The sequence below is a fragment of the Coregonus clupeaformis genome, chromosome 2 (assembly GCF_020615455.1).
Source record: "Coregonus clupeaformis isolate EN_2021a chromosome 2, ASM2061545v1, whole genome shotgun sequence".
Lineage (NCBI taxonomy): Eukaryota > Metazoa > Chordata > Actinopteri > Salmoniformes > Salmonidae > Coregonus > Coregonus clupeaformis.
In genome coordinates, this window is record NC_059193.1 from 5,408,144 (window position 1) to 5,429,383 (window position 21,240).

General features: G+C 42.2%; 2 protein-coding genes across 3 annotated transcripts in view; one reads left to right on the plus strand and one right to left on the minus strand.

Annotated features, from left to right (window-relative positions):
* The window catches only part of LOC121542627 (anoctamin-10-like), a 47,290-nt gene extending 43,570 nt beyond the window's left edge, over window positions 1-3,720 (minus strand). Inside the window, exons 1-4 of one of the 2 annotated variants that reach the window (XM_041852064.2) lie at window positions 3,512-3,720; window positions 2,235-2,394; window positions 1,374-1,571; window positions 981-1,115 (exon numbers count right to left, since the gene is read on the minus strand). In XM_041852064.2, coding sequence (XP_041707998.2) covers window positions 981-1,115; window positions 1,374-1,571; window positions 2,235-2,373 — 472 coding nt within the window. In that variant the 5' untranslated portion in view covers window positions 2,374-2,394; window positions 3,512-3,720. The remainder of the gene's footprint in view (window positions 1-980; window positions 1,116-1,373; window positions 1,572-2,234; window positions 2,395-3,511) is intronic. The other variant, XM_041852065.2, reaches the window with a different exon arrangement.
* Window positions 3,721-10,566: 6,846 nt separating this feature from the next.
* Window positions 10,567-20,417, plus strand: LOC121542628 (1-acylglycerol-3-phosphate O-acyltransferase ABHD5-like). Its single transcript, XM_041852066.2, has 8 exons — window positions 10,567-10,621; window positions 13,297-13,394; window positions 13,486-13,655; window positions 14,296-14,498; window positions 17,535-17,689; window positions 17,872-17,983; window positions 18,362-18,548; window positions 19,029-20,417. The coding sequence occupies exons 1-8, from the start codon at window positions 10,590-10,592 to the stop codon at window positions 19,116-19,118; spliced, it is 1,047 nt and encodes a 348-aa protein (XP_041708000.2). The 5' UTR covers window positions 10,567-10,589; the 3' UTR covers window positions 19,119-20,417.
* Window positions 20,418-21,240: the final 823 nt, after the last annotated feature.

The window sequence follows — 21,240 nt, forward strand, 5'->3', positions numbered from 1 at the left end:
TTTGCATATTTATTGCCCTTATTGCAGACACTGATGTGGAGACAATGTGAGGATTATGTATGTTATGTTTCAAATATGGTATTGGCTTCAGACCTGGGTTCAAATAGTACTGGTTTTCATTCGTGCTGCACTTGATTGAGCTTGTCCAGAGCCATGCATAAGATATATACACCTGACGCTGACATCAGCATGACTCAACAGGAACAGGGATTCGTCGGACCAGGTGATGTTTTTCCACTTCTCAATTGTCCAGTATTGGTGATCAAGTGCCCACTGGAGCCGCTTCTTCTTGTTTTTAGCTGATAGGAGTGGAACCCGGTGTGGTCGTCTGCTGCAACAGCCCATTCGTGACAAGGACTGACGAGTTGTGCGTTCCGAGATGCCGTTCTGCACACCACTGTTGTACTGCGCCGTTATTTGCCTGTTTGTGGCCCGCCTTTTAGCTTGCATGATTCTTGCCATTCTCCTTCGACCTCTCATCAACGAGCTGTTTTCACCCACAGGACTGCCGCTGACTGGATGTTTTTTGTATGTCGCAACATTCTCAGTAAACCCTAGACACTGTAATGCATGAAAGGATACTGGAACCGTCGCGCCTGGCACCGACGATCATACCACACTTGTTTTTCCCATTCTAACGTTCAATCGAACATTAACCGAATGCCTCGATGCCTGTCTGCATGCTTTATATAGCAAGCCACGGCCACGTGACTCACTGTCTGTAGGAGCGCACCATTTTCGTGAACGGGGTGGTGTACCTAATAAACTTACCACTGAGTGTACATGACTCTGAGCTTCCCAAGCACAATGGAACCAATGGAATAGTCCCAAAAGTGCAAACCCTGCCCATCTGGCATTCCAATCCAGGCAGCAGGCTCAGAGTATTTGAAAGAAAATATATACTATTTGAACCCAGGTTTGATGACTGTGCACCCAGTGTTTCAGTGTAGCTGAGGTCATAGGGTCAATGCTGTACTTACTGACTGACTTCCCTGGATACAGTTTCATTTTAGGATATCCGGGCACGTGGGCCTCATCCTTGGCCCTCAGGTTGTCCAGTTCATGTTTTATGATGTATTGACACTCTGCCATGCTCAGAAAACCATCCCCATCACCTGTAGTTTACAGACACAGACAATTAACACAGTTACAGTCACTTTACAATACAATAACGTGCGCTTACACTAGTGTAGTAATGATGTTTACTTAAACAACACGTTGTATTAACATATCAATCTAGTTATTGCATTGTACTGTAATTGTACTGTAATATAGTTGTAATAATATAATACAGCAAATAATAAAATACTACACCTCATCTATAGTACATACAATAAGGAATAGGGTGCCATTTGTGACATACCCTAGATTACCTTGGAACTCTTTGAAGTTGTGCTTGTTGGCATACGTGAAGCCTCTCATGGAGCCGTCGTTGAACTCCTTGAAGAGGCCCACGTCCTCAGCTCCGTATAGGAGCCTTTGCCAGGAGGCCCCCACCACGTACACATTGGGGTTGTCCTTCTCCATGCCCTGGGCCCCTGGGGTCAGCTGCTCAGCCAGCAGCTCAGCCCCTAACACAGCAGAGGAATCAGGACAGGTAGGAAGGTGTCAATAGACTACGTTTTGGTCCCAAATGACACCCTATTCCCTTTATAGAGCACTACTTTTGACCAGGGCTCATAGGGCTCTGGTCAAAAGTAGTGCACTATGTAGGGAATAGGGTGACATTTTGGGATGTTGCCTAGGGCAACCATATTGTATCAACAGAGCCAGACTGACTGGTTAATAGATACAGTAACTAAAAGAGACTTTCACACTATTGTACTGAATCGTGCTCTTTTCAGTGAGTATTTCATGATATAAGCGATAAGGTCAGCCTGCTTTGTTTCCACATAGCTTATCACAGGTGGCATCAGGGCCCGTATTAATAAAGCATCTCAGAGTACGAGTGTGATCTAGGATCAGTTTTGCCATTTAGATCATAATAATATTTTATAAACAGATCCTAGATCAGCACTCCTACTCTGAGCCTCTTTGTGGAAACGGGCCCAGATATGTTATCGGGCCAGTTTAGCTCACTTTCAGAGAGCACGTTAGCGTGAAAGCCAAATCTTTAACATTTGTATAACAGAGAAGAAGAAGCAGAGGCAAAGTGAAAAGGGATTGAGAAAAGACTGTTTCAAATGTTTCAGATCTCTGTTTCCAACATACAAGCTAAGCTCAATGTACTGTACCTCCATCTTGCTGCTTGTCTCTGATCCGGTCTAGTAACCATGCGATGGCTTCCTCTTTGGTTTCCGAAGCCAACTCGATGACCACCAGAGGGGCAAATTTTGAGCCATCACTGTCAGAAACTGACAAGCCTTTTTGCATTTTCCCCTCTCCCTGTGAAGCCTGGAGAGAGACAAGAAAGGAAACAAATGAATTAAACATGACTGTGCCTACAGGGACCAAAACGACAGGGCCAGAATATCATTCTTCAGTTTGAATGTTTCAATTCAAAGTATGTGTCTACACTAATTGTATGTTTTATATAGCCAATGTTGGTTATGTATTTAGGCTATTTAAATCTATAAAACGTGATCGGTTGTTGCACATTCAAATGTTGCTCTAGGTAACCAAAATGCTTACTGCTCCTCATGTGCAAAGTTGCAGCACCTTTACCTGGCCTAAATCAATCTACAGGAATTAGCCTATCTTATATTACCTAACAAGGTGTGGTATGTTCAGGGGTTCAGCCTAGCAATCTCTTTAGCTAACATACCACTCCTTGTAATTGCCAAAGAGGCTGGTCTTTCAGCAACTCAACGTTCAATAGAGAGAAATAGTAATGGCGTCTTTTTGTAGGCACTAACCCCGCCATAGTTCGTTGGACAAAGTTTATGGGGAAATGAATATAGTTTTTGTAGGTTTTTGGCTAAAGAGACTGGTCTGATTCAGAGGGGTTGTGTTAAATGCGGAAGACACATTTCAGTTGAATACATTCAGTTGTACAACTGAATAGGTATCCCCCTTTCCCTTTCCCAGGCTAGCGTTTTACAGTCTGAAGTCGGTAACTTCTGAAGTTGACTTCAGATTCTAAAACGCCTTCTATTTTAGTCATTATTATGGCTTGGGTTCAGCCCAACATATTGATGTGTCATTCAACTGTTTACTTTAGACGTTGAATCGCAAAGGCTTAAAAACATATTTTGTTATGTATTAAAGATGTTCAACTTTAATTTGCCTCCAAAATCTGATTCTGAAAGTCAGCTAAAGCTGGCTACTGACAGTGACAGCTCAATGTTTTGGTGTGAGAGAGGGCGGGGATTGAACCGCACGTTCGTTACAGTGTCTATGGGTGGATATAAAACTGTTACAGTGTTTACTCATGATTGCTTCATCTGAAGAAATGTGCTGATCTTTGACGTAACATTGTCACGTACAACTGTGAAACATTTGACGCAAATCGGAAAAGGAGATACCGGTAGGCCTTTAACATCAACAAATCTCTATAAACAAGCCTACTCACCACGTCCTTCGTTCGCTGTCGCAATAAGGTCTAATTGTAAAGGTTGCCCGCGATACCCAAGTCGACAATAAAAACCTATTTCGAATCTTCTCTGATCTTTCTTCTCTGGTCTTTCTTAGGAATCAGAAGAGTTGCTTGACTTCTGCCTCTCCACGTCACTGACAGGCAAGCGCGGCTGTAGACTTCAGCCCGCAGTTATCACACCCACCAACGTGCTATGCTGTGTGTGTAGGCCTACATAGCATAGAGATAGTTAGAGGACGCAACATTGTATCTGTCCTATTATGGCGTCTGTGAGAGCATGGGCAGTGTAGTCAATTTTGTTCTTCTGCTACTTCTATGAGTTAGTAAACTAACTGAAAGGGTGCATACTGCCACCTGGAGTGTGTTGTTTGAAAAGGTACAAAACCAAGGTTGGTGATTAAATGCCATCTGCTGTTATGGAACGTTTGCTCACACATATAATTCATTGACTGATTCCTCCTGATGACCTGGACGGAATTATGTGATCCTTCATTAACCCATAGTAAGTCCCACCCAATTGACTACTTAAAAATGGTGAAAGTACTCAAAGGCGCTGCCCCATGCTAAAACAGGCTTCTGGGCACTAGAGTCCTCTATCTATCTCTATGGTACATAGGCAAGTAAATCACTAGAAGAACAGTTTCTATGGGAATTCCTCATTTGAATAGAAATCTAACACGCTTTTCTAGTAGGACAGGCATACGACATATGTCTTATTGTGAAAAAATACAGTAGTTATAATGTTGACAATCTGGTGAGGGTAGTATGATTATAGTCTTGTTCCCAGGATACAAGTATAGGCTCTTATTAGTTAGGTTTGGCTAGGCTATTATTAGTTTTGAGGTTGTCATATAAACACAGAATCCATAACATTGCATTGCGTTGTCTCCGACAAGATAGCTTATCGAATACGCCTACCAACTGTTGTGGAAATAATTGTATTTGACCATACTAGAGTTAATTTGTGGCAGAGAGGTGTATATTCCGCAATCTCATGTCCCACAGCGTCAGTAAAAAGTCGCGTTCTTCTTCAGGGGAGTATTCACTAGTCTGATTCCGTTGTAAAACGTTTTGCAACGGAAGCCGTTTACTCCAAACGGAAAACGTTTTGCAACGAAAACTAGAGTTTATATTGGACAAATGTAGGTAGGGCCCTCCAGGTCTCGTTCCGTTTGCTCAGAGAGGAAGCGACGAAGTGAGAAGTTTTAATCGTCCCAAAATCTGTCCTCGAAAATAAGCCAACGATGTGAAGAATTTGGTCAACAAAAAAATGTTCATTTGCTACTTGACGCTTATTTGATCTAATAGAAGTTTCGTAAATCTTAGGTGTTATGAATGCGCTGATATAAGTGGACGCACGTGGCAATTCGGCAACATTGAAAAAATGGTACTTTATATCTGAGTTGTGCCTGTTGTCATAGCTTCTGTCCCCAGCCAAGGAGGGCATACAGCAGTACCTAGATATTCTGCGCAGATTCTGTCCGACCTGAGCCCTGACAGTGAATCTCAGTAAGACAAAAATAATGGTGTTCCATAAAAGGTCCAGTTGCGACACAGTTGCCCTAGAGCACACCAAAAACCATACCTACCTCAGCCTAAACACCAGCGCCACAGGTAACTTCCACAAAGCTGTGAACGATCTGAGAGACAAGACAAGAAGGGCCTTCTATGCCATCAAAAGGAACATACAATTTGACATCCCAATTAGGATCTGGCAAAAAATACTTGAATCAGTTATAGAACCAATTGCCCTTTATGGCTGTGAGGTCTGGGGTCTGCTCACCAACCAAGAATTCACAAAATGGGAAAAACACAAAATTGAGACTGCATGCAGAATTCAGAAAAAGCATCCTCCGTGTACAACGTAGAACAGCAAATAATGCATGCAGAGCAGAACTAGGATGATACCCACTATTTATCCAAATCCAGAAAACAGCCATTAAATTCTACAACCACTTAAAGGGAAGGGATTCCGAAACCACAATAAGACCCAACCAAATCATGAGAGAACAAAAATATAATTACTTGACACATTGGAAAGAATTAACCAAAAAAACTGAGCAAACTGGAATGCTATTTGGCCCTATACAGAGAGTACACAGTGGCAGAATACCTGACCACTGTGACTGACCCAAAATTAAGGAAAGCTTTGACTATGTACAGACTCTGTGAGCATAGCCTTGCTATTGAGAAAGGCCGCCGTAGGCAGACCTGGCTCTCAAGAGAAGACAGGCTATGTGCACACTTCCCACAAAATGAGGTGGAAACTGAGCTGCACTTCCTAACCTCCTGTGACCATATTAGAGAAACATATTTCCCTCAGATCACACAGACCCACAAAGAATTTGAAAACAAATCAAATTTAGTTAAACTCCCATATCTATTATGTGAAATACCAAAGTGTGCCATCACAGCAGCAAGATGTGACCTGTTGCCACAAGAAAAGGACAACCAGTGAAGAACAAATACCATTGTAAATACAACCCATATTTATGTTGATTTATTTTCCCTTTGTTCTTTAACTATTTGCACATTGTTACAACACTGTACATAGCCATAATATTATGAGTGTAATGTTTACTGTTAATTTTTGATTGTTAGTATCACCTTTACTTGCTCTGGCAATGTAAACATATGTTTCCCATGCCAATAAAGCCCTTTGAATTTAATTTAATTGATAGAGGACTCATCATGGATATTACCCGATTTGGCATGGGCATTGCTATTGAGGGCTTCCACCATTTTTAAGTATTCAACTGGATGGGGATTCCTATGAGTTGGGAGCAACCAGCCAATGAAGGAAAAAGCCTCAATTGCCCATACTGTAGCAGATCTTATAATGGCACAGATTCAAAGATGCGTCCTCCATCTCTATGGCCTGTTGTTCGCACGTGTATCTGCCCTCTCATTGGCTAGAATGGTCCCACCTGATCTCACCTCCTCACGCATGCCTTCCATATTTGAGGACATGTATTTTGATTGTTAGAGCGGTCACTTGACTATCTTGTCAATATTATAGACACTCTTTGGTTTGCTTCCGTTTGGTTCCTAGAGTATGGTAAACGGTTTCCATTGCAAAAGTTTTGCAATGGAAACCGACTAATGAATACACCCCAGGTGATGATGTCATGTTTTGTGGATCATGTGATTTGTCTGTGTGAAAAAGAATGGCTGACCAAGTGGAGACTGCTGAGAGAGGGTGAGTGTGTTTCTTTATAAACAAGCTTAGAGCCATGCTTTTACATTGAACAATACTGATAAAAGCGACCCACAAAAAAAAATCATAATATGGTTGTGTGTCTTGTTATTAGCTGGTTCTAGCATGTTAATTGTTCTTGTTTGTCGTCAAGCACCTGTAACAGTAGGCTAAAGTTACTTGTCAGTTGACTTGACAGACTAGTGGCAACAATGTTGCTATTCCATGAGTTGACATGTGTCACCTTGTTAATAGTTTATGCCGAATTCAGGTGACTAGGAAACTCGGAAATTTCCGACTTGCTAATTAGTTGAACGCGTCACGTGATTAACTATACTGAACAAAAATATAAACGCAACAATTTCAAAGATATTACTGAGTTACAGTTCACATAAGGAAATCAGTCAATTGAAATAACGAATTGGGACCAAATCTATGGCTTTACATGTGGTCCTCTGTAGCTCAGCTGGTAGAGCATGGCGCTTGTAACGCCAGGGTAGTGGGTTCGATACCCGGGACCACCCATACACAAAAATGTATGCACACATGACTGTAAGTCGCTTTGGATAAAAGCGTCTGCTAAGTGGCATATTATTATTATTATTATTATTATGACTGGGCAGGGGCGCTGCCATGGGTGGGCCTGGGGGGGCATAGACCCACCCACTGGGGAGCCAGGCCCACCCACTGGGAGCCAGGCCCAGCCAATCAGAATTAGTCTTTATTACAGACAGAAAAACTCCTAAGTTTCATCAGCTGTCCGGGGGGCTGGTCTCAGACGATCCCCTAGGTGAAGACCCTGGATGTGGATGTGGATGTGGATGTGGAGGTCCTAGGCTGGCATGGTTACTCGTGGCCTGCGGTTGAAAGGCCAGTTGGATGTACTGCCAAATTCTCTAAAATGACGTTGGAAGCAGCTTATGGTAGAGAAATGAACATTAAAATCTCTGGCAACAGCTCTGTTTGACATTCCTGCAGTCAGCATGCCAATTGCATGCTCCCTCAACTTAAGACATCTGTGGCATTGTGTTGTTGTGTGACAAAACTGTGAATTTTAGTGGCCTTTTATTGTCTCCAGCACAAGGTGCACCTGTGTAATGATCATGCTGTTTATTCAGCTTCTTGATATGTCACGCCTGTCAGGTGGATGGATTATCTTGGCAAAGGAGAAATGCTCACTAACAGGGATGTAAACAAATTTGTGCACACAATTTGAGATAAAAGTTTTTTGTGTGTATGGAAAATTTCTGCGATCTTTTATTTCAGCTCATGAAATCTGGGACTAACACTTTACATGTTGCGTTTATATTTTTTGTTCAGTATACATCCAATTAGCAAGTCGGACATTTCCGAGTTTTGTAATTCCGACTAGCACGTGAACACGGCATTGGTCCGTGGCCTTTGCGTCAAGCGTTATAAAACCGACGGAGCGGTTTAAAGCTTGACATTTTGTAAAGATGCTCTTTGGGATGATGTGTTAATTGATATTAGAAGGGGTGGTGGGATTTGCTATATTGTATTAAGATAGCCCATGCAAAGTTTACAGCTAGTGTGATCTAGTTTTATCTCAGTCTTTGACAATGTCATATCTCTAGATGTTTTAGTTGTTTACATTTAGGTAGCCTACTTATAGGCCCTTTAAATGTCTCGCTTTTCTATTTTCTAATCTTAATTTAAGGCAATTCCATGGTAACAGAATTACCCTGAGAAATTCCATGGTAACGGTATTATGCTGAGACTTTAAAATGTATACCAAACAAAAACCATTGATTTTCAAAGTTTAACAAACCATAGAACTCTATGCAAAAGGACTTAACAATTTCCACAGAACATTTAACAAAAATACATTTGCAGGAAGAACTGTGCAGATACAAAGTTTGGTAACAGAATAAAACTGAGGATGATTTTTTTTTGGGGGTTTGGCATACAGCGTAATTCTGTTACCTAGGAATTGGCTTTTAGCAAATGTCATATAGACAATCTCCAAAATGCCTAAATGAAAATGTTTTAGGAAGGGTTGAAAGCTTTGTTCAAGGATTTCTGTAAGCCTATAGACCACTCCACTACTGCAACCCACTGTCAAGAACCAATTATCCAATACCATACCGGTCTGATCCGTTTTTATTTTGGCTGTAACTAAGTCCAATACAGCAAATGCTGCAAATCCCATCCCTAACACTAACTGCATGTTTCCATTCAATTAACACAAGCACATATGATTGATAAGTTTAGGCTATTGCATGTAGTCCCTGGCATATAACATCCCTTTTTCCACTTGAGGTAACCTACCTACGGTGTGATTGTCAGACTAACAGACTACCCCCCCATGTTTCTGCTGCTGCTAGTGTTGCTTTAACTCCCCACTGCATAGAGTGCTTGAGGCAGGAAGTAACATCCCTAGCAGTCCAATCAGTTAACAAACCCTGCTTGTGCCATTTTCTTTCAACTTATCCCCGAAACATGTTTACCAGTTTACTTGTCTCCTCTTTGTTGTGAAACATGACTCCTGACTACCATAGTAATCCCAGACCGTATAGGCTATAGCCTAGGCTGGTTGATGATTTGTGTCTGTGTCTATGCAGGTCCTGGACTTCCACAGCATGGATCATGATTGTCAGACTAACAGACTACCCAATTCTACAACCACTTAAAGGGAAGGGATTCCGAAACCACAATAAGACCCAACCAAATCATGAGAGAACAAAAATATAATTACTTGACACATTGGAAAGAATTAACCAAAAAAACTGAGCAAACTGGAATGCTATTTGGCCCTATACAGAGAGTACACAGTGGCAGAATACCTGACCACTGTGACTGACCCAAAATTAAGGAAAGCTTTGACTATGTACAGACTCTGTGAGCATAGCCTTGCTATTGAGAAAGGCCGCCGTAGGCAGACCTGGCTCTCAAGAGAAGACAGGCTATGTGCACACTTCCCACAAAATGAGGTGGAAACTGAGCTGCACTTCCTAACCTCCTGTGACCATATTAGAGAAACATATTTCCCTCAGATCACACAGACCCACAAAGAATTTGAAAACAAATCAAATTTAGTTAAACTCCCATATCTATTATGTGAAATACCAAAGTGTGCCATCACAGCAGCAAGATGTGACCTGTTGCCACAAGAAAAGGACAACCAGTGAAGAACAAATACCATTGTAAATACAACCCATATTTATGTTGATTTATTTTCCCTTTGTTCTTTAACTATTTGCACATTGTTACAACACTGTACATAGCCATAATATTATGAGTGTAATGTTTACTGTTAATTTTTGATTGTTAGTATCACCTTTACTTGCTCTGGCAATGTAAACATATGTTTCCCATGCCAATAAAGCCCTTTGAATTTAATTTAATTGATAGAGGACTCATCATGGATATTACCCGATTTGGCATGGGCATTGCTATTGAGGGCTTCCACCATTTTTAAGTATTCAACTGGATGGGGATTCCTATGAGTTGGGAGCAACCAGCCAATGAAGGAAAAAGCCTCAATTGCCCATACTGTAACAGATCTTATAATGGCACAGATTCAAAGATGCGTCCTCCATCTCTATGGCCTGTTGTTCGCACGTGTATCTGCCCTCTCATTGGCTAGAATGGTCCCACCTGATCTCACCTCCTCACGCATGCCTTCCATATTTGAGGACATGTATTTTGATTGTTAGAGCGGTCACTTGACTATCTTGTCAATATTATAGACACTCTTTGGTTTGCTTCCGTTTGGTTCCTAGAGTATGGTAAACGGTTTCCATTGCAAAAGTTTTGCAATGGAAACCGACTAATGAATACACCCCAGGTGATGATGTCATGTTTTGTGGATCATGTGATTTGTCTGTGTGAAAAAGAATGGCTGACCAAGTGGAGACTGCTGAGAGAGGGTGAGTGTGTTTCTTTATAAACAAGCTTAGAGCCATGCTTTTACATTGAACAATACTGATAAAAGCGACCCACAAAAAAAAATCATAATATGGTTGTGTGTCTTGTTATTAGCTGGTTCTAGCATGTTAATTGTTCTTGTTTGTCGTCAAGCACCTGTAACAGTAGGCTAAAGTTACTTGTCAGTTGACTTGACAGACTAGTGGCAACAATGTTGCTATTCCATGAGTTGACATGTGTCACCTTGTTAATAGTTTATGCCGAATTCAGGTGACTAGGAAACTCGGAAATTTCCGACTTGCTAATTAGTTGAACGCGTCACGTGATTAACTATACTGAACAAAAATATAAACGCAACAATTTCAAAGATATTACTGAGTTACAGTTCACATAAGGAAATCAGTCAATTGAAATAACGAATTGGGACCAAATCTATGGCTTTCACATGTGGTCCTCTGTAGCTCAGCTGGTAGAGCATGGCGCTTGTAACGCCAGGGTAGTGGGTTCGATACCCGGGACCACCCATACACAAAAATGTATGCACACATGACTGTAAGTCGCTTTGGATAAAAGCGTCTGCTAAGTGGCATATTATTATTATTATTATTATTATTATGACTGGGCAGGGGCGCTGCCATGGGTGGGCCTGGGGGGGCATAGACCCACCCACTGGGGAGCCAGGCCCACCCACTGGGAGCCAGGCCCAGCCAATCAGAATTAGTCTTTATTACAGACAGAAAAACTCCTAAGTTTCATCAGCTGTCCGGGGGGCTGGTCTCAGACGATCCCCTAGGTGAAGACCCTGGATGTGGATGTGGATGTGGATGTGGAGGTCCTAGGCTGGCATGGTTACTCGTGGCCTGCGGTTGAAAGGCCAGTTGGATGTACTGCCAAATTCTCTAAAATGACGTTGGAAGCAGCTTATGGTAGAGAAATGAACATTAAAATCTCTGGCAACAGCTCTGTTTGACATTCCTGCAGTCAGCATGCCAATTGCATGCTCCCTCAACTTAAGACATCTGTGGCATTGTGTTGTTGTGTGACAAAACTGTGAATTTTAGTGGCCTTTTATTGTCTCCAGCACAAGGTGCACCTGTGTAATGATCATGCTGTTTATTCAGCTTCTTGATATGTCACGCCTGTCAGGTGGATGGATTATCTTGGCAAAGGAGAAATGCTCACTAACAGGGATGTAAACAAATTTGTGCACACAATTTGAGATAAAAGTTTTTTGTGTGTATGGAAAATTTCTGCGATCTTTTATTTCAGCTCATGAAATCTGGGACTAACACTTTACATGTTGCGTTTATATTTTTTGTTCAGTATACATCCAATTAGCAAGTCGGACATTTCCGAGTTTTGTAATTCCGACTAGCACGTGAACACGGCATTGGTCCGTGGCCTTTGCGTCAAAACGTTATAAAACCGACGGAGCGGTTTAAAGCTTGACATTTTGTAAAGATGCTCTTTGGGATGATGTGTTAATTGATATTAGAAGGGGTGGTGGGATTTGCTATATTGTATTAAGATAGCCCATGCAAAGTTTACAGCTAGTGTGATCTAGTTTTATCTCAGTCTTTGACAATGTCATATCTCTAGATGTTTTAGTTGTTTACATTTAGGTAGCCTACTTATAGGCCCTTTAAATGTCTCGTTTTCTATTTTCTAATCTTAATTTAAGGCAATTCCATGGTAACAGAATTACCCTGAGAAATTCCATGGTAACGGTATTATGCTGAGACTTTAAAATGTATACCAAACAAAAACCATTGATTTTCAAAGTTTAACAAACCATAGAACTCTATGCAAAAGGACTTAACAATTTCCACAGAACATTTAACAAAAATACATTTGCAGGAAGAACTGTGCAGATACAAAGTTTGGTAACAGAATAAAACTGAGGATGATTTTACTGTAATTCTGTTACCAAACTTTGCATCTGCACAGTTTTTCTCCTAAATGGCTCAAAGTAGTCATTGTGCATTGTTTTTTTTTTTTTGGGGGGGGGGGGGGTTTGGCATACAGCGTAATTCTGTTACCTAGGAATTGGCTTTTAGCAAATGTCATATAGACAATCTCCAAAATGCCTAAATGAAAATGTTTTAGGAAGGGTTGAAAGCTTTGTTCAAGGATTTCTGTAAGCCTATAGACCACTCCACTACTGCAACCCACTGTCAAGAACCAATTATCCAATACCATACCGGTCTGATCCGTTTTTATTTTGGCTGTAACTAAGTCCAATACAGCAAATGCTGCAAATCCCATCCCTAACACTAACTGCATGTTTCCATTCAATTAACACAAGCACATATGATTGATAAGTTTAGGCTATTGCATGTAGTCCCTGGCATATAACATCCCTTTTTCCACTTGAGGTAACCTACCTACCGGTGTGATTGTCAGACTAACAGACTACCCCCCATGTTTCTGCTGCTGCTAGTGTTGCTTTAACTCCCCACTGCATAGAGTGCTTGAGGCAGGAAGTAACATCCCTAGCAGTCCAATCAGTTAACAAACCCTGCTTGTGCCATTTTCTTTCAACTTATCCCCGAAACATGTTTACCAGTTTACTTGTCTCCTCTTTGTTGTGAAACATGACTCCTGACTACCATAGTAATCCCAGACCGTATAGGCTATAGCCTAGGCTGGTTGATGATTTGTGTCTGTGTCTATGCAGGTCCTGGACTTCCACAGCATGGATCACCAGCTGGCTGCCCTCCTGGTGCCCCACCTCCCAGAACCAGCTCAAGACTGCAGAGGACCAGATGCTACAATGTAAGGAATTCCTCTCTCCTTTACCATCAAACTATATATCCAGCCATTGCCAATTTGTGGATTATTATGTGTGGATCCGTCTCATCCCCAGGCATCACAGGCAAGGTGTCCCAGCAGTATGTCCCAATCTCGGATGGTAAAATGCTGTGGACCCTCACATTGAACGGAAATATGAAGGACCAGACTCCCCTGGTGCTGCTGCATGGCTTTGGTGGAGGGGTGGGCCTGTGGGCCCTCAACCTAGACGCCCTGGCCCAACAGGTTAGTCTCTGAAGCACAGGCTTCTCATGTACCGTTGGAAAGCCTGAGGAAGTTCTCCTCAGAGAGACAATATAAAGGGGTGTAGTACGACAGAGTCTAGATGGAAACTAGTGCACTTTGCCGCTTATCAAATATCTAAAGTATTTTGCATGGTTGGAGCTCTGAACAGGTTGTTATAATCATATTTCTGATGTTTATACTAGCATGCATAAGGTACGAAACTAACGGTGCATAGGCTACTAAAACGTAGTCTGACACGGTAGGAAAAGAGAGATGGACAAAACAAGAAGAAACGAAAAACAAGGAAATGTCTCTTCTGAGGGGAAACTTCATTTCTACTCACAGCCAATCAAATGCGAGTGTTGAATGCCAGCACTGCCATTCAAATGCAAAATTCAATACTGAATTTCTCCAGACTTCTAAAAGAGAATTGACAGGATGGTCCCAGGAGACTACCAACAGGTCAACTGTCTACACCTGCTATATCTAGCTAGCTCTAATTGCCTGTCTACTATGTATTGTGTGTGTCTTTGTAATACTGTGACTTCTATTTTTAGTACGTTTTATCATGTTGTGTAGCGCCTTGGGATAGAACTTTATAAATAAAATGAGTTTCCATTATTATTATTGTTATTAACAGAGGCCCGTCTATGCCTTTGACCTGTTGGGCTTCGGCCAGAGCAGCAGACCCTACTTCAGCTCCGACGCCGAGGAGGCTGAGGCCCAGTTTGTGGACTCCATTGAGCAGTGGAGAGCTAAAGTCGGCCTGGAGACCATGATCATGCTGGGCCATAACTTTGGAGGTTATTTGGCAGCTGCGTATTCGCTCAAGTACCCCACCAGGCAAGTACCACCTGACATCACCCAATGCTTTCCTCAGTTCAGTACCATAGCCAGGTTTCAATATGAATGGCTGTTTTATTCCTATAAAGACAGAATAACTTAGTATTTAGCCACCTCTAGGTATTTTTTATTTTTTTTTTTTACATGTATCTAGCTAGTCTTTGGTTCACCCTCCTATACCTGACTAATACTGTACACCCCAGACCTCACAGGATGTTGGCACGCAGGTGCTAACCTATGATAACATGAATGTCCTTAAAAAGTGTCCCCTCTGTGCTGGATCTCAAAAGTGTCCCCTCTGTGCTGGATCTCAACTGAATCGTCTTCTCTCACTGTGTTGCTATGCTAAGATTTCAGCAGGAACCTGACTCCCTACGGCTGTTTGATAAATGTCTTCAAAAAAGCAGCCAGCCAGCCACATCATGTCCTTCTAGTATTAAAGCAGCCAGCCAGCCAGATCATGTCCTTCTAGTATTAAAGCAGCCAGCCAGCCACATCCTGTCCTTCTAGTATTAAAGCAGCCAGCCAGCCACATCCTGTCCTTCTAGTATTAAAGCAGCCAGCCAGCCACATCCTGTCCTTCTAGTATTAAAGCAGCCAGCCACATCCTTCTAGTATTAAAGCAGCCAGCCAGCCAGCCAGATCATGTCCTTCTAGTATTAAAGCAGCCAGCCAGCCACATCATGTCCTTCTAGTATTAAAGCAGCCAGCCAGCCAGCCACATCATGTCCTTCTAGTATTAAAGCAGCCAGCCAGCCACATCCTGTCCTTCTAGTATTAAAGCAGCCAGCCAGCCACATCCTTCTAGTATTAAAGCAGCCAGCCAGCCAGCCACATCCTTCTAGTATTAAAGCAGCCAGCCAGCCACATTCTGTCCTTCTAGTATTAAAGCAGCCAGCCATCCACATCCTGTCCTTCTAGTATTAAAGCAGCCAGCCAGCCACATCCTGTCCTTCTAGTATTAAAGGAGCCAGCCAGCCAGCCACCCACATCCTGTCCTTCTAGTGTTATCAGAGTGCCCTAACTAGCTCTGAATTAAGGACACAATGCTCTTAATCTGACTGGGGCACTTTGGCTGCGTTTAGACAGGCAGCCCAATTCAGATTTTTTTCCCACTAATTGGTCTTTTGACCAATTTATCTTTTCACATCAGCACTTTTTCAGAGCTGATCTGATTGGTCAAAAGACCAATTAGTTAAAAAAAGATCAGAATTGGTCTGCCTGTCTAAACGCTGCCTTTATTTCCCCTGTTCAGTTCACCGATGGACAGATCACTTAATAAACTGTGCCCTAGTGGTTTAGATTATTTCCTTTCCAGATGTTTCAATACAACCATCAATTTATTGTGTTCACAACCATCGAGGCGTTTGTTGTTATTTCAGATTGGGGTTGATGGAGGTGTACAGTGGGGGAAAAAAGTATTTAGTCAGCCACCAATTGTGCAAGTTCTCCCACTTAAAAAGATGAGAGAGGCCTGTAATTTTCATCATAGGTACACGTCAACTATGACAGACAAATTGAGAGAAAAAAATCCAGAAAATCATATTGTAGGATTTTTTATGAATTTATTTGCAAATTATGGTGGAAAATAAGTATTTGGTCACCTACAAACAAGCAAGATTTCTGGCTCTCACAGAGATGTAACTTCTTCTTTAAGAGGCTCCTCTGTCCTCCACTCGTTACCTGTATTAATGGCACCTGTTTGAACTTGTTATCAGTATAAAAGACACCTGTCCACAACCTCAAACAGTCACACTCCAAACTCCACTATGGCCAAGACCAAAGAGCTGTCAAAGGACACCAGAAACAAAATTGTAGACCTGCACCAGGCTGGGAAGACTGAATCTGTAATAGGTAAGCAGCTTGGTTTGAAGAAATCAACTGTGGGAGCAATTATTAGGAAATGGAAGACATACAAGACCACTGATAATCTCCCTCGATCTGGGGCTCCACGCAAGATCTCACCCCGTGGGGTCAAAATGATCACAAGAACGGTGAGCAAAAATCCCAGAACCACACGGGGGGACCTAGTGAATGACCTGCAGAGAGCTGGGACCAAAGTAACAAAGCCTACCATCAGTAACACACTACGCCGCCAGGGACTCAAATCCTGCAGTGCCAGACGTGTCCCCCTGCTTAAGCCAGTACATGTCCAGGCCCGTCTGAAGTTTGCTAGAGTGCATTTGGATGATCCAGAAGAGGATTGGGAGAATGTCATATGGTCAGATGAAACCAAAATATAACTTTTTGGTAAAAACTCAACTCGTTGTGTTTGGAGGACAAAGAATGCTGAGTTGCATCCAAAGAACACCATACCTACTGTGAAGCATGGGGGTGGAAACATCATGCTTTGGGGCTGTTTTTCTGCAAAGGGACCAGGACGACTGATCCGTGTAAAGGAAAGAATGAATGGGGCCATGTATCGTGAGATTTTGAGTGAAAACCTCCTACCATCAGCAAGGGCATTGAAGATGAAATGTGTCTGGGTCTTTCAGCATGACAATGATCCCAAACACACCGCCCGGGCAACGAAGGAGTGGCTTCGTAAGAAGCATTTCAAGGTCCTGGAGTGGCCTAGCCAGTCTCCAGATCTCAACCCCATAGAAAATCTTTGGAGGGAGTTGAAAGTCCGTGTTGCCCAGCGACAGCCCCAAAACATCACTGCTCTAGAGGAGATCTGCAAGGAGGAATGGGCCAAAATACCAGCAACAGTGTGTGAAAACCTTGTGAAGACTTACAGAAAACGTTTGACCTGTGTCATTGCCAACAAAGGGTATATAACAAAGTATTGAGAAACTTTTGTTATTGACCAAATACTTATTTTCCACCATAATTTGCAAATACATTCATAAAAAATCCTACAATGTGATTTTCTGGATTTTTTTTCTCATTTTGTCTGTCATAGTTGACGTGTACCTATGATGATAAATTACAGGCCTCTCTCATCTTATTAAGTGGGAGAACTTGCACAAAGATGTGGCTGACTAAATACTTTTTTTCCCCACTGTATGGTCTTTCCTCTTCACTGTCCTGTAGGGTGAAGCACATGGTGCTGGTTGAGCCGTGGGGCTTACCTGAGCGTCCAGACACAGAAGACCAGGACAGGCCCATCCCCGTGTGGATCAAAGCCCTGGGAGCCATGCTGAGCCCTTTCAACCCCCTGGCAGGGCTACGTCTGGTGGGTCCACTGGGTAAGACTGGCAGCCTGTCTGACTAGATGGATGACAGCCATAGAAATACTACTGTAAATTATATTTCTATGATGACCGCATTGTTCGCGGTCTGGTCTATACCTGTGTGACTGGATGACTGCATTGTTTATGGGATGGAGTTTTTTTACCAGCCTTCAAACCCACCTCCTTTGTTCTTCAAGGTCCCGCACTTGTTTCAACTCTAAGACCGGACTTCAAGAAGAAATACTTGTCCATGTTCAAAGACAACACGGTCACAGAGTATATCTATCACCTGAACGTCCAGACTCCCAGGTCAGAGATCCTCTCTTTATTTCATGTTGGAGCTCAGTGGCTTTTATTTACACTTATTCTGGGCCTGTATTTACAGTCTCAGTCTGAGTGAGTTTCAATACAGTTTATGAGAATGTTTTCCTCTTAGACCGTAATGAAGAAGATGTTATGATTTAAGATTAATACGGTTATATGGACAGGACAGCACTCCAATGCTGAAATGCTTTTTTAATATAGGCTGTGATTTTCACACCCTTACTTCAGTGATAATGTTAGTTTTGCTCTGTTGTAGTGGTGAGTTCAAAGTAGCTGCTTATTAACGGTTAGATTATTATCATATACCTTACTGCTGTACTTCAACCTCTTTAATAATAATCATGTTCGTTTACTCTGTTGTAGTGGTGAGACAGCCTTCAAGAACATGACCATCCCATACGGGTGGGCGAAGAGGCCTATGCTTCAGAGGATTGGCCTGCTCCACGCTGACATCCCTATTACTGTGATATATGGGTCACGCTCCAGCATCGACGGTAACTCTGGCAACGTTATCAAAGGAATGAGGCCAAACTCTCATGTGGAGATCATAGTACGTTTTCTATTTCTATAAACAGAACCCTTTTAAGATGCTGTCTGTGTATGATTCTCTAGATGCTGTCTGTGTGTGATTCTCTAGATGCTGTCTGTGTATGATTCTCTAGATGCTGTCTGTGTATGATTCTCTAGATGCTGTCTGTGTATGATTCTCTAGATGCTGTCTGTGTATGATTCTCTAGATGCTGTCTGTGTGTGATTCTCTAGATGCTGTCTGTGTATGATTCTCTAGATGCTGTCTGTGTATGATTCTCTAGATGCTGTCTGTGTATGATTCTCTAGTAATGTGTGAGGCAGCTGGCTCAGATTTTCTATTCAGATTTTTTTAGCAGGTGGCAGGAAAAAAGTGAATTGAAGTATTAAATCCTAGATAAATATGATTCTCCAGAATGTGTATATGATCATATAGCTCTCTTCCTTCTCTCTCCCCCCTCCACCCCCCTCCTCCCTGCCTCCCCCCTCCACTCACTCCCAGGCTATCAGAGGGGCGGGTCACTACGTCTTTGCTGACCAGCCAGAGGACTTCAACCACAGAGTGCTTCAGGTGTGTGACGCGCTGGGCTGAGGTGGGGAAACAGGGCACTAGTTAACCTGCAGAGAGCGACATGTTATACCTGTCATGCCCATAGCTTGTCCTCTGTGAGCACGTGATCCGTAGGGATAGAGAGGAGAGGACTGGACATACGGCTCAGTAGGGCTTCTTTTTACCACTAAGGTCCTCACTAGTAGGCCTACCACCACCATCACAGCAGGCCTACTAACTAGGGAAGGAACCCGTGTTGGAAAGATGATTATGTGGTTTGACTCTGTTGTATTCATACTACTGACTAAAGAGAATGGCTCAGTGTTTTTACGGCTTGTTGTGGATTTTGGCCGTTTTGTGTGTGTGTGTCAGCTTTAATCTGCTGTTATAAGAAATGTGATTTTCAGAACGATACAGACTATAATTTCACCACTCGTGGATTATTCTCATTCTGTCAGAAAGATCCTTCATGAGATTATTTAGAAATGTTTCATTTACGTCATAACAGCTCATGTAGATATGATCACGGACCGTAGAGATTTAATTTGTGTAGAATTGATATGAATACACATGATTGTGGAACTTTTAGACCTCTGGTTTTGCTGATATCCCCATGACAACCGAAGTGCCTTTTTAATGACCTGTGATGTGACCAGGGACTACGGTCACTGCTGCTGCTTTTTGGTTTTAGCTTTTTATACGTCCCATTTGTGTCCTTTTTGCAGTGGTCGTTTTCACTTCAAGATTTTATAATTATGTTCTCATTCATACAGTGTTTTGGCTCTTGTTGTGGTCTAGTGTTGAAATAATCCAGTTATTAAAGTTAGCGTGTGCAGGTGAAGGAAAGGTTTCAGAAACAAAGCATCAGAATTGAGTAATTTAAAGATGACTACCTCATTCTCCTCAGCTGCCATTGTGGAAAAAAAGGTTCTGCCTCATTAATTCATTGCTACAGTATTTGATAGTATTTCTAGTCACCTATCCAGGGTCTTTGTCTGGAAAAGCACAGTATCTAGGCCTAAGGTCAGTTAGCATAGCTATAGCAGCTTGTCAGCTTATTTCATATAGGCTACATCTTCGGCTAATATCTCTATGTGTGTCGTTGCAGATTGGGTGGGTTGCTTATCATTTTATAGCCACTTTACCCAGTGCAACCTTTTCTCTAAATCACCTTTTACTAGATTTGATGAGCCCAAGGATAAGGTTTGATTAACTTCCAAACATGTATTATTGTCATTGTACGTCTCCAATCACAACCCAATTACCGTGGGGAAGAAAGGATGCTTGTTCTCTCTATTCATGTATTGTAAAATACCTGTAAATAATAAAGATATATTATGATTTTGGTGGCCTTTGTTTTGTGACATGTTGATCTAGACTTGTGTTGTTGCTGTGTGAAGAGCAACAGTATTTCAGTCTGCAACACTACTTCCAGGCATTCTGTCTGAAAACCACAATGGAGACATTTCCATCTACCATGCTTGTAGCTTTTGTCACTGTATTGTGTGGTGTCTATTTTGTAGTCTGTGTCCATTCGTTGTTGTCACGGTGACTTTATCAAGCATTTATATCAACACTGATTTCTGTTGAAAGAGGAGAGCTAATCTCAACCGTTTTTGTTCCTATGAACTGTTCCTTTGAGAGAGATGAGCCCCACTGTGTGGAATGTGGTCATTCAGAGCTCAAGAGGAAGAACACAGGAGTCTTTTAATACCCATAAAGGTACAAATCTACAACATTGACATTAGTATGACAGTCAGGGATAGACTTTACACCATTCTGGGTTCTTTGTTATTGTGCTCTAAAATGGAGCAAAGCAAAGGTGAACATTTGTCAATATTTCCCCCAACCCCTTTGACATGTCAGAGCTGCCAACTGGTTCTTATCTGTGTTGAGGAGAGGCCTTGTATTTCAATACATAACCACTAGAGGGCAACCTCCCTCAGATCAGGAGGTGTAGGGAGGGAGGCTGCCTTGCTGAAGTGCAGTTAGCTAATCATCAAGGTCAATGTTACATCATTCAGTTCTACTACCCATCCTATGACCACTTAAAATATCAATTTTAAGGCTGCAGCAATTTTTAGGCTGCGTAAAAGGAAGTATGGTGTTTTCTCCGCATAAGGGTCTATGTGGCTGATATGGCTAAAGGCTAAAGAAGAAAAAG